At 39.9% G+C, this 17301-nt stretch overlaps 1 protein-coding gene across 3 annotated transcripts in view; it reads right to left on the reverse strand.

Moving 5' to 3' along the window:
• dennd2b (DENN domain containing 2B) overlaps positions 1-17301 on the reverse strand; it is a 61750-nt gene that overhangs the window by 23540 nt on the left and 20909 nt on the right. For all 3 annotated transcript variants that reach the window (XM_088077365.1, XM_042485349.2, XM_088077374.1), the window contains 3 exons: positions 11399-12646; positions 6978-7123; positions 1131-1252 (listed from right to left, as the gene is read on the reverse strand). In XM_088077365.1, the coding sequence (XP_087933491.1) occupies positions 1131-1252; positions 6978-7123; positions 11399-12646 (1516 nt within the window). The remainder of the gene's footprint in view (positions 1-1130; positions 1253-6977; positions 7124-11398; positions 12647-17301) is intronic.

A 17301-nucleotide genomic window follows, 5' to 3' on the forward strand; every position in this document is an offset into this window, starting at 1 on the left:
GTTGTATATTTGTATTGGTTGTATAATAGTGCAATGTACTTCCTTTGTTCCGAAAACCAAGATTTTATTTTCCAAGGAGATCATACCTGCTGGCAGATAGAATTGTGATGAAAGCGGTTGCATGCGCCTGAAACGCTGAAGGACAGAGCCAGATAATAGCGCTGCGGGTAAGCAAGTAATATAAGGAGTGTGAGTGCACTCATCAGGTGAGCAGATGGGGAGGTGGATGGGTCCTACAAACTACCGACTTTCGTGTGGGAGTTCAGAGTTTGCTTCCTGTGTGGATGTGTGTGTGTCTTTTTCTACACCTTACCATGTGCCTCTTTTGCCTAAACCTAACCATCCATGACTTTGGTGCCTAATCCCAACAACAGTGACAGTCTGCGCTGTTGTGTAAACATAACACTGTTTCATACCACCACACGAGCATTTGTTGACATCACAGCAACATGCTGCATCATCTCATCGTAATGTCATCCCACCACGTGCATTTGTTGACATCACCATAACGGCTTCCAAGAGCGTAAACAGCTGACACACAAGGAAACCTGAAACATCATAGGCTGATGCAGAAGTTCCTGACAGAGCGGCGCCATGTGAGGAGTTGGGAGTGAGAAGGTGTTGGGGTGATGAGCTGCACAACTACACCTAATCAGCAAGGAAACAAACTACACTATGTAGAAAACTATTGTCTCAATGGGAAAAAAGCCAATTACTGACTGACTTCTTTATTAAACAAGATGTGTTTGTTTGGCTGCACTATAAACAGATTCCACAGTAGCTCTTTCTTTATACTTCTGACAAAGTGGCAGCTCAAGGAGTATTTGCAGAAGTATTAAACCACAGTTGTTGTTACCACCAGTAACTTTGTTTATCTCTCCTTTATATAATGAAAGAAGTGCTTCAAAGTGAAAAAGCCAAATGTGCAGATGGGCCTTCCTGAGGAGAATCACCAGGTCTAAACATATCAAATTGTTTCCTGTAGTGACACAAATGAGGCGTGAGATTCTTTAAAAGATCTTGTCCAGGCACTGACACCTACTGGGACGATGCAGGCAAACATATGTTTTATATTCACTACACAAAAACAAATCTGTGCTGTTGATCCCAACAGACTTATGACTACTTACCTGAGGTGGAGAGTTCAGCTTCCTGTCCATGGTGGTCCACGATCTGTTGCTCTCCAACAGACACGACTTCCGACCCAAACTCTTCCTCTTCAGGTCAACATCCTCGTATGGATTCTCCTTCTCTGTGGGGGTGAAGTCAGTATTCAGTGTTGTTGCAATATAATGTCACACAGCAGCAACTGTTCATGGACAGAGGATGTTTTTGACAGAAGACAGACGAGCCTGTGGGGTCATAAAGGGTAAACGGAGGACAGTGAAACGTGTTAGGGGCACTGATGGCCTCCCTATAGTCAGTGTGAAAAGAGAAGAGTCATGAAAGGTAGGGCAAAGGTCACTCCTAGCTGGCTCAAGTGAACTCCCTTTTTCAAAACAGTTGCTGTTGGCACTGGGCCCCACAGGCCCCAGTGGGCCCAGCTGAAACTTCTGGACACAACACAGCTGATGAGTCACTGTCCAGGCATGCCAACTGTCTGCTTTGAGAGACAGAGGAGGATCATCCTCTTACACTGAGAAGAGTTATATTTTTAAGGTCCAGTGTGTAGGATTTAGGGGCATATATTGGTAAAAATTGAACATAATAGTGTCCAAGGTTCGAACCCGGGTTGAGACGAGGTTTAAATGGTGAATGGCTGTCTGTGTCTCTATGTGTCAGCCCTCCAATAGTCTGGCAACCTGTCTAGGATGTACCCCACCTCTCGCCCTATGACTACTGGAATAGACTCTAGCCCCCTCGCAACCATTGGGAGGATAAGCAGTTATGAATGAATGAATGAAGTATGCTTTCTTTAGTGTATAATCACCTAAAAAACTAAAAAATGCCATGTGCTTGAACATATTGTGGACTTGTCCAGGCAATAATGTTTCCAAAAAACAAAACCTATAATATGAATTAAGGTTTCAATTATAATCAATTCAATTAAGAAATGACAATAAAGCACAGACATTGTCACTGCTCTATAGATGTGAATAAATGAATGAAGAAAAGGAACTTTACAGAGCGCTGCACAGCTCTCACTGATGTCACCTGGCAGAGGGCCAACTTCAATAAAGAGAAACCTTGTGTAACGCCACAGTCCATGTCTATTCAGACATGTGCTCTGAGAATAGCTTTTTGGCAGGGTCTGAAAAAGGTTGTGAGAAAGTGAAGAAACCACTGTGAAGAATAAAAACAGAGCCAGATGGCGTCGAAATGCATGAGGGGAACTTTTTAAAGGAAAGAAAAGCAGTGTTATCTATCAGTAGAAAGGAAAAGAAGAAAAAATCTATTTGGTAGCTGTGCTCCTTCCTCCTGAGTATATTAGTGGAAAACCTGGTGAACTCAGCAAACAATGAGTGTGTTTTAAAAACATCTCAGATTAACCTAAAGGCAGAGCTTTGTTCACTTAACTATTTTTAAGTTAATTATTGAACCTGTCTGAAGCAAATCTACACCCCCACGCACACATACATAGTGAAACGCACACTGCCAGGGCTCTTCAGAGCGCTATGTTGTGTCACACAGTAAATTAGTGCACTGCAGTGATTTTCTGTGCATCATTAAAGCTGAGGAGCAGAATAAGAGGGCTTAGTGTGACCCCATGTTGTGCTGCAACTCCATTAAACTGAAGCAATACTGTAATGAGAGCCTGCTGGGAAAATAATATGTCTGCATAGCTGCTTATGTACTGGAGGGTACTAATCTACTCCTCTGATTACAAACATCCAGATCTCACTGTAACACACCCCCAGACACACAGTATTATGCAGGGAGTGGACACACCTCGGCTGCACACTGTGATTGTACATTTTCTGTGTACACAATGGGCTCTCTGGGCAGGGCGAGGCACAGAACAAACTATACCAGCAGCGACAGTATCAGCTTACACTATAAAGTGGACAAGCTAAAGTATAGTGGCACCGCTCAGCCATTCAGTCGTAAAACAGAAATGTGCATGGGATAAAAAAAAAAAAATTTGGTTGCAGTTTTGTATAAACAGTTGGCGGCACCACAAACCATACAGTGTGTCCATCGTGAAGACTGCTTGTGACCACACTGGAGAAAGTATGTAGGAGAATGCACATGGTACATTTTACACCAAAGAATAACAAAATTATAGGTCCTGCTAAGTATTAAGTGTAACTTTATCAGAATCTTAATCACTTACAACATGTACCAGACAGTCTCTTAGATTTATTTACAAGCATAAAGCTTCTTTACACATGCAGATATTTTTATAAACTGATATTATCCTCTACGTACTGGCTTCTCATCTACATGCAAACAGAGTTTTAGGTTACTAAAACAGAGGCTTTTTTAGGGTACAGATTTTTTTAAAACTCCAGTTACACGGGATTGGAATCACCAGAGGCCCCATAATACAATATTATTGCAATTTTTAATTATTTGTGATGTACTGAGTATTGCAGTAACATATATTGTGATATACTGGGATTTATAACCATATCTCAACTGCTTACTATGTCTCCAAAATTTGTCAGTGTCTGTTTTTCTCTAACAAGATAAAGTTTTCAGTCTGATGATCTCACGTCAGTAATTTTTATTGCAGCAATGTATATAGTGGACTGGAAAAGCAAATGATTTTATCATTACAGTAGGCTACCAAAAGTTTTATTGATATTTGTAATATTAATAATTATTTAATAAAAATAATGGTAAAATTGATACTTGGCGCAATATGATGAAAACTATTGTGATACTTTGCTGTATCCGTTTTTGTTCCCCCACCCCTTCCAGTTATTGTTTGTCTGTATGAGCATGTAAAACAGAGCACTAGAGAAACAACCATGTTATCTTCTTAATTTACACATGCCTATTGTTGTTTTGTGTAATCGACATGCACAACAAACAATGACAGACTACCGGTTTGTTAACTTTTTTTAGCAATGTTTGTTCTAATTTTACTTTACACTTAAACTCAGTATTTCTGCACCACGTCACGAATGAACGGAAGCATCTGCTACACCCTTTTTTTTTCTGCTCCACCTCAGCATCCGTGGTTTAAAGTCCACTAGAGGTGACGGTTTTGGATCAGGCCTGGTCAACACAGCCACTTGTGGGACATTTTACAGTTGGATTGTTGTTTTGGGGGAAGGAAAATTTTCACATGTCCAGAGCATCACTTGTATCTGTGAGTGATCTCCTTCATCCTTTTATCGAATGGCAGTCAACAGTGATAAGATCTCTCTTGGGTGTTTTGAAAAAGGTAATGTTAGCCTCTACACTGTACTACCTTTGTGACAAGGTGGGCAGCTGCAGACGCCTTACATTGGCGAGCATTTGGAGTCATTTCTGCATTCTTGTGTGGACACAGATATTATGCAAAAAGAAGGTCATGTGGACAGACTTATTTTTCAACAGGTGGGGAAATATGCTTTTTTTTTTTAAAAAATGTATATGACAGGACCTAAGGGCAGGCAACAGGTGAACAAACTACGTCAGAGAAGGTAACACTAAGCTGGGAGTTTGAACGAGACTGTGATACAAACAGCTGAATCATAGTGTTAGCACAAAGTGTGATTCACCTGTCTGTAAACACATCACTCATCAGCACTCCATGTATCAACTACACTAGTCAGAAGCACTTAAAACAGTCGGCTAATAGCACAATCCATCACTCAGTTGAAGCACATTGTAGTATGGGTTACAGATCACTTAAGGTGAATATATGGCATTAAGCACAGGTGTGTATGAATGTCCTGCAGATTCGGCCAAGGAAGCCAAGGTGTCTTTCTCTGGTTCTCTGTATGACATTCTTGTTAAAACAGGGGCACAGAGGGATAAAAATGTGGCTTATTTACTGCTGTGGCTGCTTCTCACATGGATCATCTGACCTGTAAACCAAGTGCATGGTGGTAGTGGAAACCACAGCTCTCCTCCATAAGGACTCATGTTTGAAAGCTTTGTTTGAAAGAGCTGGAGCAGTTTCAAACTTGCACAGAGACAATGTCCTTGTCGAGAACAAACAGCGATTGGCAAAAGTTGCGTCTCCTAACTGCAGACTCCACGCTCACAGTCCTGTGTGAACAATGGGGGCTTTGTTGGGATTCACATGAAAATCAGTCATGCCCTGACGCTCTCTCTCTGAGACGACTGCACTTCCTCAGCTTCAAATAAAAAATGCAGATGAGCACAACACTGATCACTGACTCCAGAACAACGCAGCTACTTGTAGGAAAAGCATGAGGTAATGTACAGTACAGTAATACTTCAGTCCTTATTTGGTCACTGAGAGTTTATCATAAAAAATATCTCAGAGTGTGAAAACTTTTTACTGGATCTGAAATCCAAGCTTCATCATGAGACCATACTCACACTGACACACATTTCCAAACCATTAAATATGCACTGGGGGAGCTGGCAACTGGACTGGGCAGAGGGCCTGGGGTCATTTGCTAGTGGAAAGGAATTTGGCTCTTCAACATGTCCAGCATTTCATACACGCATTATCTCACATTTGAGAACATTTGAATCAACCCTGTGCGCAGTGAGATACACAATGTGTCGCTGTGGGAGAACGGCGCTCAACAATTAAAATAAAGACCTTATTTACCATAAGTTTGGTTGACAATCAGGCAGTCTTTAAAACAAAATACAGCCTAAACAACCACATGTTATCCGTTAAAATGCTCAGGCTGAGAGTCCACATGAGGCAGATGCAGGAGGACCAGTTATTACATTAGGCCATGCTGCAAGGGCCACTGTAGCAATAACAATAACCATATTATGTACGCAATTACTCTTTGTGGGAGGTTTCACCTAAAATTTACTTTAATGCTTCATCTGGACTTTTGCAAAGCAGCTATGAGATTATACTTGTACTGTCACTGTCTCACTTATAACCACTGTTTAAAAATCACATGACTTCCTACATATGAAAGGCAGTGAACTATGTAAATGCTGCAATTGACAATTATTTTCATTCTCAATTAATCTGGAAATTATTTTCTTGTTGGAGTGCTTCAGGGATGACATTTTTTTGGAGTTAGACCTGCAAATTAGCATCACCCTGGTTCCTTTAACAAAAAGCCTATAGGATTTTTTCTATTGGATTTTATTGCAAAAAATAAGCTCTGTAGCAAACATAAAATTATGATAGTATAAGTTCTGTTCAGCAAGATAATCTTCATAAATGAACATCATTTTCAAGATTTTTAAAGCGCAAATGCAGTCACCGGAAGTAAATAGTTGTTGTTAGTCTGTAAACGAACACCATGGTCACATGACTTAAACATCGCCACCATAATGTTGTGTGTTCAGCGCAGCTCAGCGTGATGAAATTCTGTAGCGTCATTTAACCACTTATTAGGACACATCTTTTTTAAGGCACATGAAGGCTTCAAAATTTTCAAGGGGGGTATTTACTGATGTATTTTATGTTGTAAAACAAACATGAACATCTCTTCGGCTTGTTTTAACAACAGACCGTATATCAGGCATCTAACCAAAAACCAAAAAAGCACTTTATATCAGAAAATAGTGAAAATTGTCCAACTACAACTTCCAAAACACCAAGCTGATATGATCAAATGTTTTGTTTGATCCAACCAATAATCCAAAACACAAAAATATTCAGTTTACTTTTATATAAGCCTGAGAAAACCAACAATTATTTATATTCAAGAAGCTGAAACCAGAAAGATTTTGTAATTTTTGCTAAAAAAAACTGACTTACACAATTAATCTTTAATAGAAGTTGCCTTTTAACTCTGTTAAGCAAGTTACTGATTAATACACTCAACATTTTAGCTCTAAACTGTACCCAAGAGTGACCTGGGTCAGAAAAAAACAAGTGATTGATCTAAGTAACATGAAAGTCATTTTTCCTGTTGGTGAACCAGTGTGCTTACCTACTATGTCCTCATAGGCATTCTCCTCTAAAGTGCTTTTGGAAGTAGGTCGACTCTGTGTGTTTGTAGTTAGTGTGCCATTCTCTGTAGGTGAGGACGGATATGAAGATGGCAGACTCTTAGCATCCTCCGACTCACATGACTCCCTGGGACAGACCAAAATAAGAAAAGATGTTACATACTCGCATACAAAAAATTACAAGGAGCAGGGTTCCCATATATTTTTACCAATTCATTTTCAAATGTTTTCCATAACTTTACTTTAATAGCTTACCGCAAATCCTTGACTTATAGGTTTATATAGTTAGGCCTATGGAGTCATATAGCCATACATGATTAAACATACACTTCACAGCTGTTGGCGTATAAGTAAACTTCCAGAGCTTGCTAACTTTACTCACTTGTTGGACATTCCTACTGCCAACAACATGCATATGCCAGTAGACCCAACCAGAACATTGGAGTACTTCGCAAAACATCACAGCCTCATCCCTTTTGGCCAAGAAAGAAAACGGAATATCTTGTACTTTCTATGCAATTTGACATGTGTTTGGCCTTGGCGTTGATGCAATACCTATTTTATGTATATCACGTGATACTAGTGTTGCTTCAGGGTAACTCAGCGCAGCATTAGATTTTAAATTAGGAACACTTGGAACGCGTTTTGCATAACGTTAGACAAGTTTTGTTTTTTTAAACTTATTTTAAATAATAGCCAAAACAAAGCATATTTTAAACTTTTTCAAAACATTCTGTTCATGGGGCGTCCGGTGGCTGAGTGGATAAAGCAGGCGCCCCATGAATGAAGGCAGTGTCCGTGCCAGCGGCCTCGGGTTCGACTTCCGCTCGTGGCCCTTTGCTGCATGTCATTCCCTCTCGCTCCCCCTTTCATGCTACGGATCTGTCCTGTCTAATAAAGGCTAAAATGCTAAAAAAAAAAAAAAAAAATCATCTTTAAAAAAAAAACATTCTGTTCATTCCAAATAATTTCCAAACAGTTTTAGGTATTTCATGAACATGGGAGCCCTGGAGGAGTATGATTCAGTAAGAGACAGTGAACATGACGGGGAGGCCTCTGGTGAGTGAGTAACTGGATGAGAAGGACGTGATACAGATGACTGGTGGAGGTGCAGAACATAAACACAAAGGCTGAGGGTGCAGGTTTAATACAACAGGTTCAATATGATTGGCTGTTGAGCAGCAGCTGTGGCAGTATGCTGCAGCAGAGGTTCAAAGTAAAGCAGTCATTAATGTATGTAGGATACATTGGTGATGTCAAACAAACAGCTAATAGAAAATTAAAAAAATTAGATGTTATCCAGATAATGTCATATGTAGAGGGACTAATATAACTAATAATTTCACTACTAGTCCACCAGCTGTGTAGATAAAGATAATTAACCAAAGACAAGGGTCCCTGCAGACGAGGAAAACAGCCAGAAGCCAAGAATTACACAAGCCACGAGCCACAAGCCAATAATGACGACTAATGAGGCTTCAGCCACACTGTATGGCCTTCAGTCAAAGAATCGCGGCCTTTAACTTTTACTGGAAACAATCTTCACTTAAAACAAAAGGTACAAAGGGTTTTAGAATTTAGACATAACTGAGGTGATAACTGTACTCACGTTTGGGTCTTCACACATGCTAATCAGGAGTCTCACTCAGTGAGTAGGACAGACAATGTGAGGTAATCACTCAAGAGTAAACAGAATAAGTCCAGATGTTTTTTTTTTAAAAAAAATAGTCCAGACGGCCAGTTTTACTCCTTCTCCACTTGCCAAACAGGAAGAGAAAAAGTCAAAATCTTTGTCTTTTGTGTTATTTACCCAACACAGAAAAACAAAAACACTATGTACTCCAATCCTGATTAGTTACAAGTAAACATGAAGGTATCTTACTATTTCCGACTGTTCTCTGCACAGTGTTAAGTCACACATTGCATGTCACAAGGCACTGCAGAGGAACTTTGCTACATTAGTGCAGGGATCTACAGTACGGTCATGTCGCGCCATCGACAGCTTGTGGCTTTTAAGGTTGGTCTGAAACTGCTGGAGCCACAGGAATGTTAAACACAGAGTCCAAGGGATGAACATTTAAGGATTTCATCCCCATTTTACATAGGGACAATCTGGAAAGGGCCCCACCCTCACATAAAAAAATGAGGACTTCTGATCCTGAGAGCTATAAGTTAAAAACAAGAGCAGAATCCAAGATTCAGTTAATATTTATGCAACAAAGAGGCTGAATTTCAGTGGTTTATAGAGAATATTCATGGATTCAGTTAGAAGCAAACTACGTGTGAACTTCTCTTAAAGTAAGAATATAAGACAGATATATTTGGAGTGTGTTTAAAGTTGTTTTATGGACCAAAATGAATTTCTGGAAAGACTCTGTAACTTCAAGTGCTCTGTACAATAAATCAGCTATTTTTAGTATGAGCTGCTTTTATTATAACTAGTACCAGATGCATAAATGATGTGTAGGCACAAAAAACATGTGTATACGCCTTTTCTCACACATAAAATGATATATATAAAAGAAGAGTGCACAGTGAGACTTTGTCCCAGACGCAGACATGGTTTCAGCTGAGGTAGCTGCAGGTGAGATGACGAGGATAAAGTAAGAGACGGATAACATTGTTGTTAGGTTGTTTGCCAGTTTCACTTATTGTGTTATCATTTTTACAGGCTGCACAGTGTTCTGAAAAATGTCAAAGACGCATTTATAAAGTTGATTTTAAAATAATGTACGAGTGATTAATTTCATCATGAAAGCAATCGTTTAATTTTACCTTGTAGCTCCCTTTGTAATGTCAGCTACAACATGATCTGTGTTTCATAATCAGACTGAGGGAGATTTTCAGAAATGTGATGAATTAGTGGTACAGACACTACAAATCACCACAGCCATACGTAATAACGACTGCTCTAGCACCTTTAAAGAATATGTGATATGACACAGTCTAATGAATAATGAAGGGGAACAAGTATCGATATGCAAACAAATGTTTAAGGGTGTTTTTACATCAGTTTAGGGCAAAGTGTGGGTGTGGGCCCAGGGCCACAATAATTAAGATTTATAAAATGGAATCAGGCGTACACATGGCTTCATAAATCTGATGAAAAGAATGCATATGCAAGTTTCTGTCTTTGAGCGTACACAAAGTTTTAGTCATGAATTGTTTTACGACTCTGGCCCATAACAGGCCTTTCCCTAATAGCATTATTCAATCTGATTAAATTAGGGAAGCTGGAGTGATGAAAACTCTGTGCACTTTATTTTAAGTAAAAATATTCTCCTTTTTCTTTAGTGGTCTTTTGGGAAACATAAGTGATTCAATTCTGATCTCCACTTCAAAACATAACACAAAGCAAACTTAGGGGAATCACAGTAGATTGCTCCAAACAGTCACTCTGATCAGTAACTTACAACATCAACAAAGAAAACACTTCCAAATTCCTCTGTCAGATATGTTAGAAAATTCAAACTCCATTACAATCACAATCATAAATCAGATAAATTCTAGAAACTCTGGAAACTTTTGCATTCCCTTCTTTCACAGTGACACGGCCTGGCGGTCTCTGATAGGCAATGGTTGACTGTTGACCCATATGTGCTATGTTATTTATTTCCTGTCACATCTCTGTCCCCTCTATTTCTTCAGGGTTCATACAGACAGAGGATGAAAGTGTTTTCTCCATAACCAGCTGTTGCAAGAAAATTGTGCAAATTCATAAATGGAGCAAAACTTCTGCTTATTCACTGTCGAATTACAGCTCAAAACATCTGGGGTCCGATTACTGGTGTTTACCAACTGACTGGCGTTAATACAGCATTAGAAAATAATTGCAACCGTCACTGTTCTTTATCTTCTTTGTTTAAAACGAATACCTAATACATTTCAGAAAATGATTTAGCATTCTGTTCTTTTCTCAGTTATATTCAAGTATTTTCTTTTATGACCAAGTTAAAAAAATATCTGGTTTTAAGGGTATTCCAGGACTTTAAGAGTGTTGAATTAAAGTACTTCGAGCACCTAAACCTTAGTTCTCTGTGTATGTTTTGGCCTTTTTTTCTTTTTGCTGTTGTTGATGAAAATTTTAAAAATCAATTAAAAAAAAAAAATTCAAAAAGAAAATTCAAACTCTAAATTAAGAACTTTCCAAATAAAGAAAATTCCAAATTCAAAAGGGATGCACTGATCCGATCTCTTCTCTCCGATATGGTCTCCAATACCTCTGCTTAGAGAATCTGCAGATAATGTGTGTGCCAATCATAACTATAACCATTTTTTACTTCAGTAACACGAGGCCAGAAATTGCTGTGTCACCAAAAAAAGCAATTTAACAATGTGATTTACAAAGAAACTGCATTATAAACAGATCAGTGGCTGTGAGACAGAGCGCTGATATCCTCACCTGTCCTGGGGTCTCAGTGTGCTGCTCCCCTCCATCTTTACCGTTCGTGTCATGCTGGGTGCAGGGGTGGAGGGCAGAGGCGGGGGAGACTCAGAGGCTCTGTCTGGAGGTAGTCCATTGGCTGGCGACACGCCCCTCTGGTCCCGTTTGGCATCGTACTCAAAAGTGCGTTTGGGTTTGGGTAAGGGATTGACCGGTGTGCTGACAGAGGTCTGTTGGCTTGGTGGCTCTGGGCTCTCAGACCTGGCTGAGCTCACACTGAACCTTTGTCTGAGTTTAGACAGCTTATCAGACACCAAAACAGCATCTGGTTCTGTGGCCACGGAGCAAATGCTGCTGCGCTTACTGGTGCATGTACTGTCCAGGTCATCACCTATCACAAGAGACTTTTGTCTCGTCTTGTCAGGAGCATAGCAATTACTCAAATAACGTGGAGGGGATGGGCTGGGATTCTCCTTAAGGGCCTGCTCAATCTTTTGTATCCTGTTGAGAACTGCTGACGTCTCTTTTCGAGCAGACAGGGAACGTACGAATGTTCCAGAGGACTCTGTCTTGCCTATCCTTTTCTGGAAGCGACCTATGCCGTCTTTGTCTGAAACTCCTTCCTCTTCCTCTGTGTAGGAGCACTCTGAGAAAGCTGTGCTCATCCTGCGTACCCCCTTAAAGTCAAACGTTTTCTCACTGCAGGGAGAAGAGAGCAGGCTGGGGCAGCCCTCACTGCCCCCTACGCGCTCTCCTCCTCTTTTATCCAGACACAAGCTCATCCTAGGCAGAGCCACCCTCCTGCACTCCCATTCTGAGATCTTTTTGCGGATTGTGGTGGGGGGAACACCTGCTACTGAGCGGGTGAGAGAGAGGGTGCGCTTGTGACTTTGGTTGGACGAAGGTCCCAATGACAGCGTGCTCCAACTCAGGGGCCGAACATTAAGTCCATCTCCTGAAGAGAGATCTCCTTGTTTCTCCTTCTTGTCCTGGCTTTCCTGGCAGGACTTGGTTTGACTCGGGGGTTTATAGATGGAGAGCCTGTTGTCCAGGCAGCTGATGCTCTTTGACTTAGTGAGACGGCCTTGGAAGTCTGCGTCACCGCTGCACAGACTCTTGCTGTTCCAGCCAGCACGTACCAGGAACCTGCCGTCAGTCCTGACGTACCTGCTCTGCTTCCCAGAGTTCTCACCGTCACTGAGGACAGGCTGCTGACTCTGCCCCTGACCGGCAGCAAGAACAGGACACGGCGATGTAGACTGGCACCTGAAACAAGACAGAGAAAGGTGTGAAAACATTGTAAATATTGTACATTGTAAATAAACAAATATTAATAAACCAAAAGAGGTGTCAAGAAATCCACTATGTAGCATGAAAAGCACCAGAAACTTGATGGTGAACAGATGGAAGAAAAGAATCAGCTGAAAATTTTGAATTCATATCCAAGATCAAAGACAAAATGAAAACTTGAGCCACTTATTAAGAATAACCACAGGAAAGTATTCTGTCTTTGGCAGCATGAGATTAAGTAAAAGCCAAGGGAAATACAGACTACATTAAAATGCCACTCTGGATTTTTCCACATTATCAAAATAACTTGAGGAGAATCACTGTGGACCTCACACAGAAAACAGTGTGCCAAGCAAGATTTATTACAGCTGTCTTACCTGTAAAAGTCTCCCTGCTCCTTTTTGGTCCTCTTTTCTAAATGATACTAGGTGCTACAGTCGTTCCACGCTCACTCCTGACTGCACCATCAGTCACCACACACACACTTTCTCACGGTGCTCACCTCCTTTAAGATTTCCAAAGAGAGACAAACTTTCCCGGTAGATCCCCAACACCCTACTACTCATAGTCTTTCAGGAACCTTGTCATGACTTGGACGGTGGCTAAGTCTTGCGAAAGTAGAACTCTGGGAGATCTGATGTCACAGCCACGGTTAGAATAACAAGCGTTATGGGAGGAGGAAACAGAGGGCTGCACACTGTGATTCAACAATGCAGGTTGGGACAGATCTTGCTTCACACCTACCTGCCCTTCCCTGTTTTTTTTTCCTCCTGCTCCAGGGTGGAGAGATTTTTTTTTACAACAGCTAGGATCCTGCAAGCAGCAAGTATGATGGATGCATCTTATCTTACTTCCCTTGAAGAAATATGAGACTTTGAAATGATGAGTCATGTCTGGTAAATTTTACTGCTGGTTTATGGTATTCTAAAGTCAAGTTTTTTTAATTCTCTTTTTATTGAGATTTCTGACAAAATCCAAAACAGATAGTCTTTTTAGGGCTTAGAAGCTTTATCTCTCCAAGCCTTCTGTAAATCAGCAGTGCATCAAGAGACACTAAAAAATTCAGGTCAAAAATACAGAAGCCGAAGAAGACCAGTAAAGTAAATATAAGTACACATATGAATCTCAAAAAACAAAATGGATTTTTAAGCACAATTCTTTTAATACTGATTAATGAGACTGATAAATTAATCAAAATGTTTAGCTCCACCTTAATTAACTAAGAATAACTGAATCTACTGTGGTTCATGTTGATCATCATTGCTGTGGATCAACATGTACACTTGAAGACAGAGATGCACCAAGGGGAGCAGCCCGCTCTGCCAAACCTGCCGTGCACCGGACACAGAGCCGATGACAGGCTCTTAAATTAACAGATGGCAAAGAAGAATGAAAAGTTGTGTGAGGAAACATGTCAGCCCTTGGCCTGTTATAAATGTTTTAATATTACAAAAAAAAAAAACAATTTACTATGGAAATTCTGATTTTTGTCTGACTTAAAACTGTTGCCATGGTTGGGATTCAGGTTTGACTTAGACAGAAACTATGCGGATTCATGTCAGGTTTGGCCTGATTTTTTTGGGCCCGACCAACAAACTATCTTTCCTTTGCTTAAAATAAATTAAGCTTTAAGTATTACCTTACTCAGATTATTAATGTAAATATCAACTAACTCAAGCTTGAAAAGAGTTCAAAATAAACTCTCGTTATCCGACTTTCATATTTGAAACCCCACAGTAAGTCATACAGGCCATATGGTTGCATGAAGAAAATACTTTTTTAACACTTTCTGACATTAATCAGCAGTTCAACACATGAAATGTTGCAGTGCTTCAGCAGGGAGCTTTTAGCATTAGTCTGGCATGTTAAAATCCTACTGATTCGCTGCTAAAATTCCCAACTGAACTCCTGCCAAGAATTATGGCCAGAGAGGGAGCTGTGTCTCTGAAGCTAAGTATCAATGGGAATGTTTTAGTAGCAACCAGACCAAACAGTCAGTAATCTAATTCTAATGCCAGTAACAGTACACTTTATTGAGTTAATCACAGCAATTTAAATTTTTGCTGTTTGGTTTGATGACCGCTGGGGTTGAAACATGGGGAGAATCCGGCGCCGTCTCCACACTCAGCCATGATTTCACAAATATGACAGTAAACAAGCAATAAAAAAATGATGCAGAAGAAAATACTTTGGTGTACTTTGTGAATGTTTCGAAGAGACTGCATCTTTGTTTCATTTAGTATATTTACTAAGTAGAGCTGGGCAATATGGCCTCTGAATAATATTACAATACTTATAGGCTACATCACGATACACATTACACATCTCCTCTAAACTACTGTAGACTACAAAAAATACTACTAAATAAACTACTGTTATACAAAGTAGTTGTAATAAAGTCACATGAAGTAGGCCTACTGTTATAATGAAATGAATCAAATGACCTGTTTCCATAGCAGCAGATTCGATCAACCTCAAATATAAAACCAGCAACTGAATAACAGATTTTATAATATTATGGCCTTGTTTAGCTGGGATTACTCCTAATGCTGTAAAATAAAATGAAGACTGTGATTAGACAGACAAAGATGTTTTTTTTGTCTATTTAAGGCACGTTGGGGATTTTGAAGGGGCTCTGGATCATGCTTGCAAAAATAAAATCAGTTCAGTCAGCGTTAGCTGGGCTGGCCACACATACAGTAGTGTACATGGAGCGGGATGCCAGTCACAACCTGGCCTCTGGCTTTCATTCAGGCTTCCCGGGCATGCGAACCACAGGCCACTTCCTGTTCCTGACCAGGATGGACGGAGCAGACTGCTAACACAAACAACACTTCTACTATTATTATAGTTCAACATAAGAATACTTTATCATCCATCAGCACTCCTTTATGCATTATCATGGATAAAACTTTAAACCAGCACATACTTTATTTAAGAGTTTCAGAGGGTTAAGATAAAGTCAGTGAATGTGCATTTTTGGATGTGTAATGCTGCATTCACATGGGATTAAGTAGACTGCAGATGACAATGATGATAACACCTGCAAAACACCAATGATAACACCTTCTGGATGGTACGGGGAAAAAAAATAGTCTGACAGAATGGCCAGAATGTAAAATGTAACATGCAAGGGTGATGCCATATTATTCATTACCAATGGAAAAAAAAACTATTGAATAAAATTATTTCATGTTTATAATTTTATGTCTTTTTTCTAGTAATGTCCAATAATTGTCCAGATTGCCTGTGTTTTTGCTTTCTGTGAAGAAGGTACACAACATCCAGTTGTGAATTTCGTTGCGGATGATGGCAAAAGTTACAATATTCATTTTGAATGGCAATGATTACCACTGCTGGTATTCTCTGCTTGCCTTACTTTATTTTACCGTCCAGCTCTCATCCACTAATCGATATCCGGTTTGCTGTCTGCCGTCTCCCTGATTCAGTGTAAACACAGCACTAAACACAGTAATGTGAGCTCTCTCTCCGAGCCTTGTCAGCATGTTTCATGTTGCCAAAACACCTCTCTAGATTGCTTTTGTATCTGCTTGTGATCTCTGAAGACAGGACATTAAGTTGAATTATTCCCTCACAGAAGTTCAGAAAAGAATAGAGCGCAGCGTAAGTTTTTTTCCATTTTGCTTTGTATTGTTTTTTTCCATCGTGCTTCTGCATGTTGCCATGTGTGCTACTTGAGCCTACACAGTTTTGTATAGGTATAATTTGTCCTCGAAAACAAAACTAATTTCTCTCCATCTGTTGAAACAACCGGTCTTTGTAATCTTTAAGAATCTAGGCTAACATGAGCCCATGAGGACGGCAAGCTGTTCATAAGGCTCTACTATAGGATTAAATTTATCAAAAGAGGCTGAGGTTAAATGCACAATAATCATGTCAGAGGGATGCAGCCAGCAGAGTAAGAGAGCTTTGTGCCACTGGGATAAGTGTTTTCCTCACATTAACATTTACCAAGCTTACCTTGGGAGTAACGTGCACATTCAGCAGCAAACAAATGTTATTTTTCCACATCATAATGTTAACACTTGTGTGGTTTGCCACTTCCACTAGCCCTAATTCTCACCACAAACAATTACAGAAACCAGCTGCCGCAGGTTACGTTATGTTTTGCAGTGTGGGAAATACTGTCCTGTGTGTGTTTGACCACGACTGCCTCATCAGCACAGATAGCTAGGAAAGAATAAAAAAGCAGCACTGCCAGTCAGACAGTGGCATTACTATCAGGGGTGCTCCATATCATATTGTTCAAGATAAGACATAACATGACATGATATGACAATATGATAAGAAAAGTTCATATCATGATAATGGCAATATTCCAACTCGTTGACACAACAACCACGCCTGAAAGCAAAATTGCTACTGGCTCCACACTGCAAATCGGTAGGAAATCTTCATTCTGACATTTAAAACTATAATACTTATTTGTAGCAATTGTATGATCTTGAAATTAATAATAAAATATTTTTCAGTGATTTGTCATATCATCAAGAATATTGTTACTGCAAAAATAGCCTGATACATTGTGTTACTGTTTTAGAGCCATAACGCCCACACCTAATTAGTATATTACAACACCAACAGCAGCACCATTGCTTACAATCATCTTG

The sequence above is a fragment of the Plectropomus leopardus genome, chromosome 1 (assembly GCF_026936395.1).
Source record: "Plectropomus leopardus strain MGB_pleo_1.0 chromosome 1, ASM2693639v1, whole genome shotgun sequence".
Lineage (NCBI taxonomy): Eukaryota > Metazoa > Chordata > Actinopteri > Perciformes > Serranidae > Plectropomus > Plectropomus leopardus.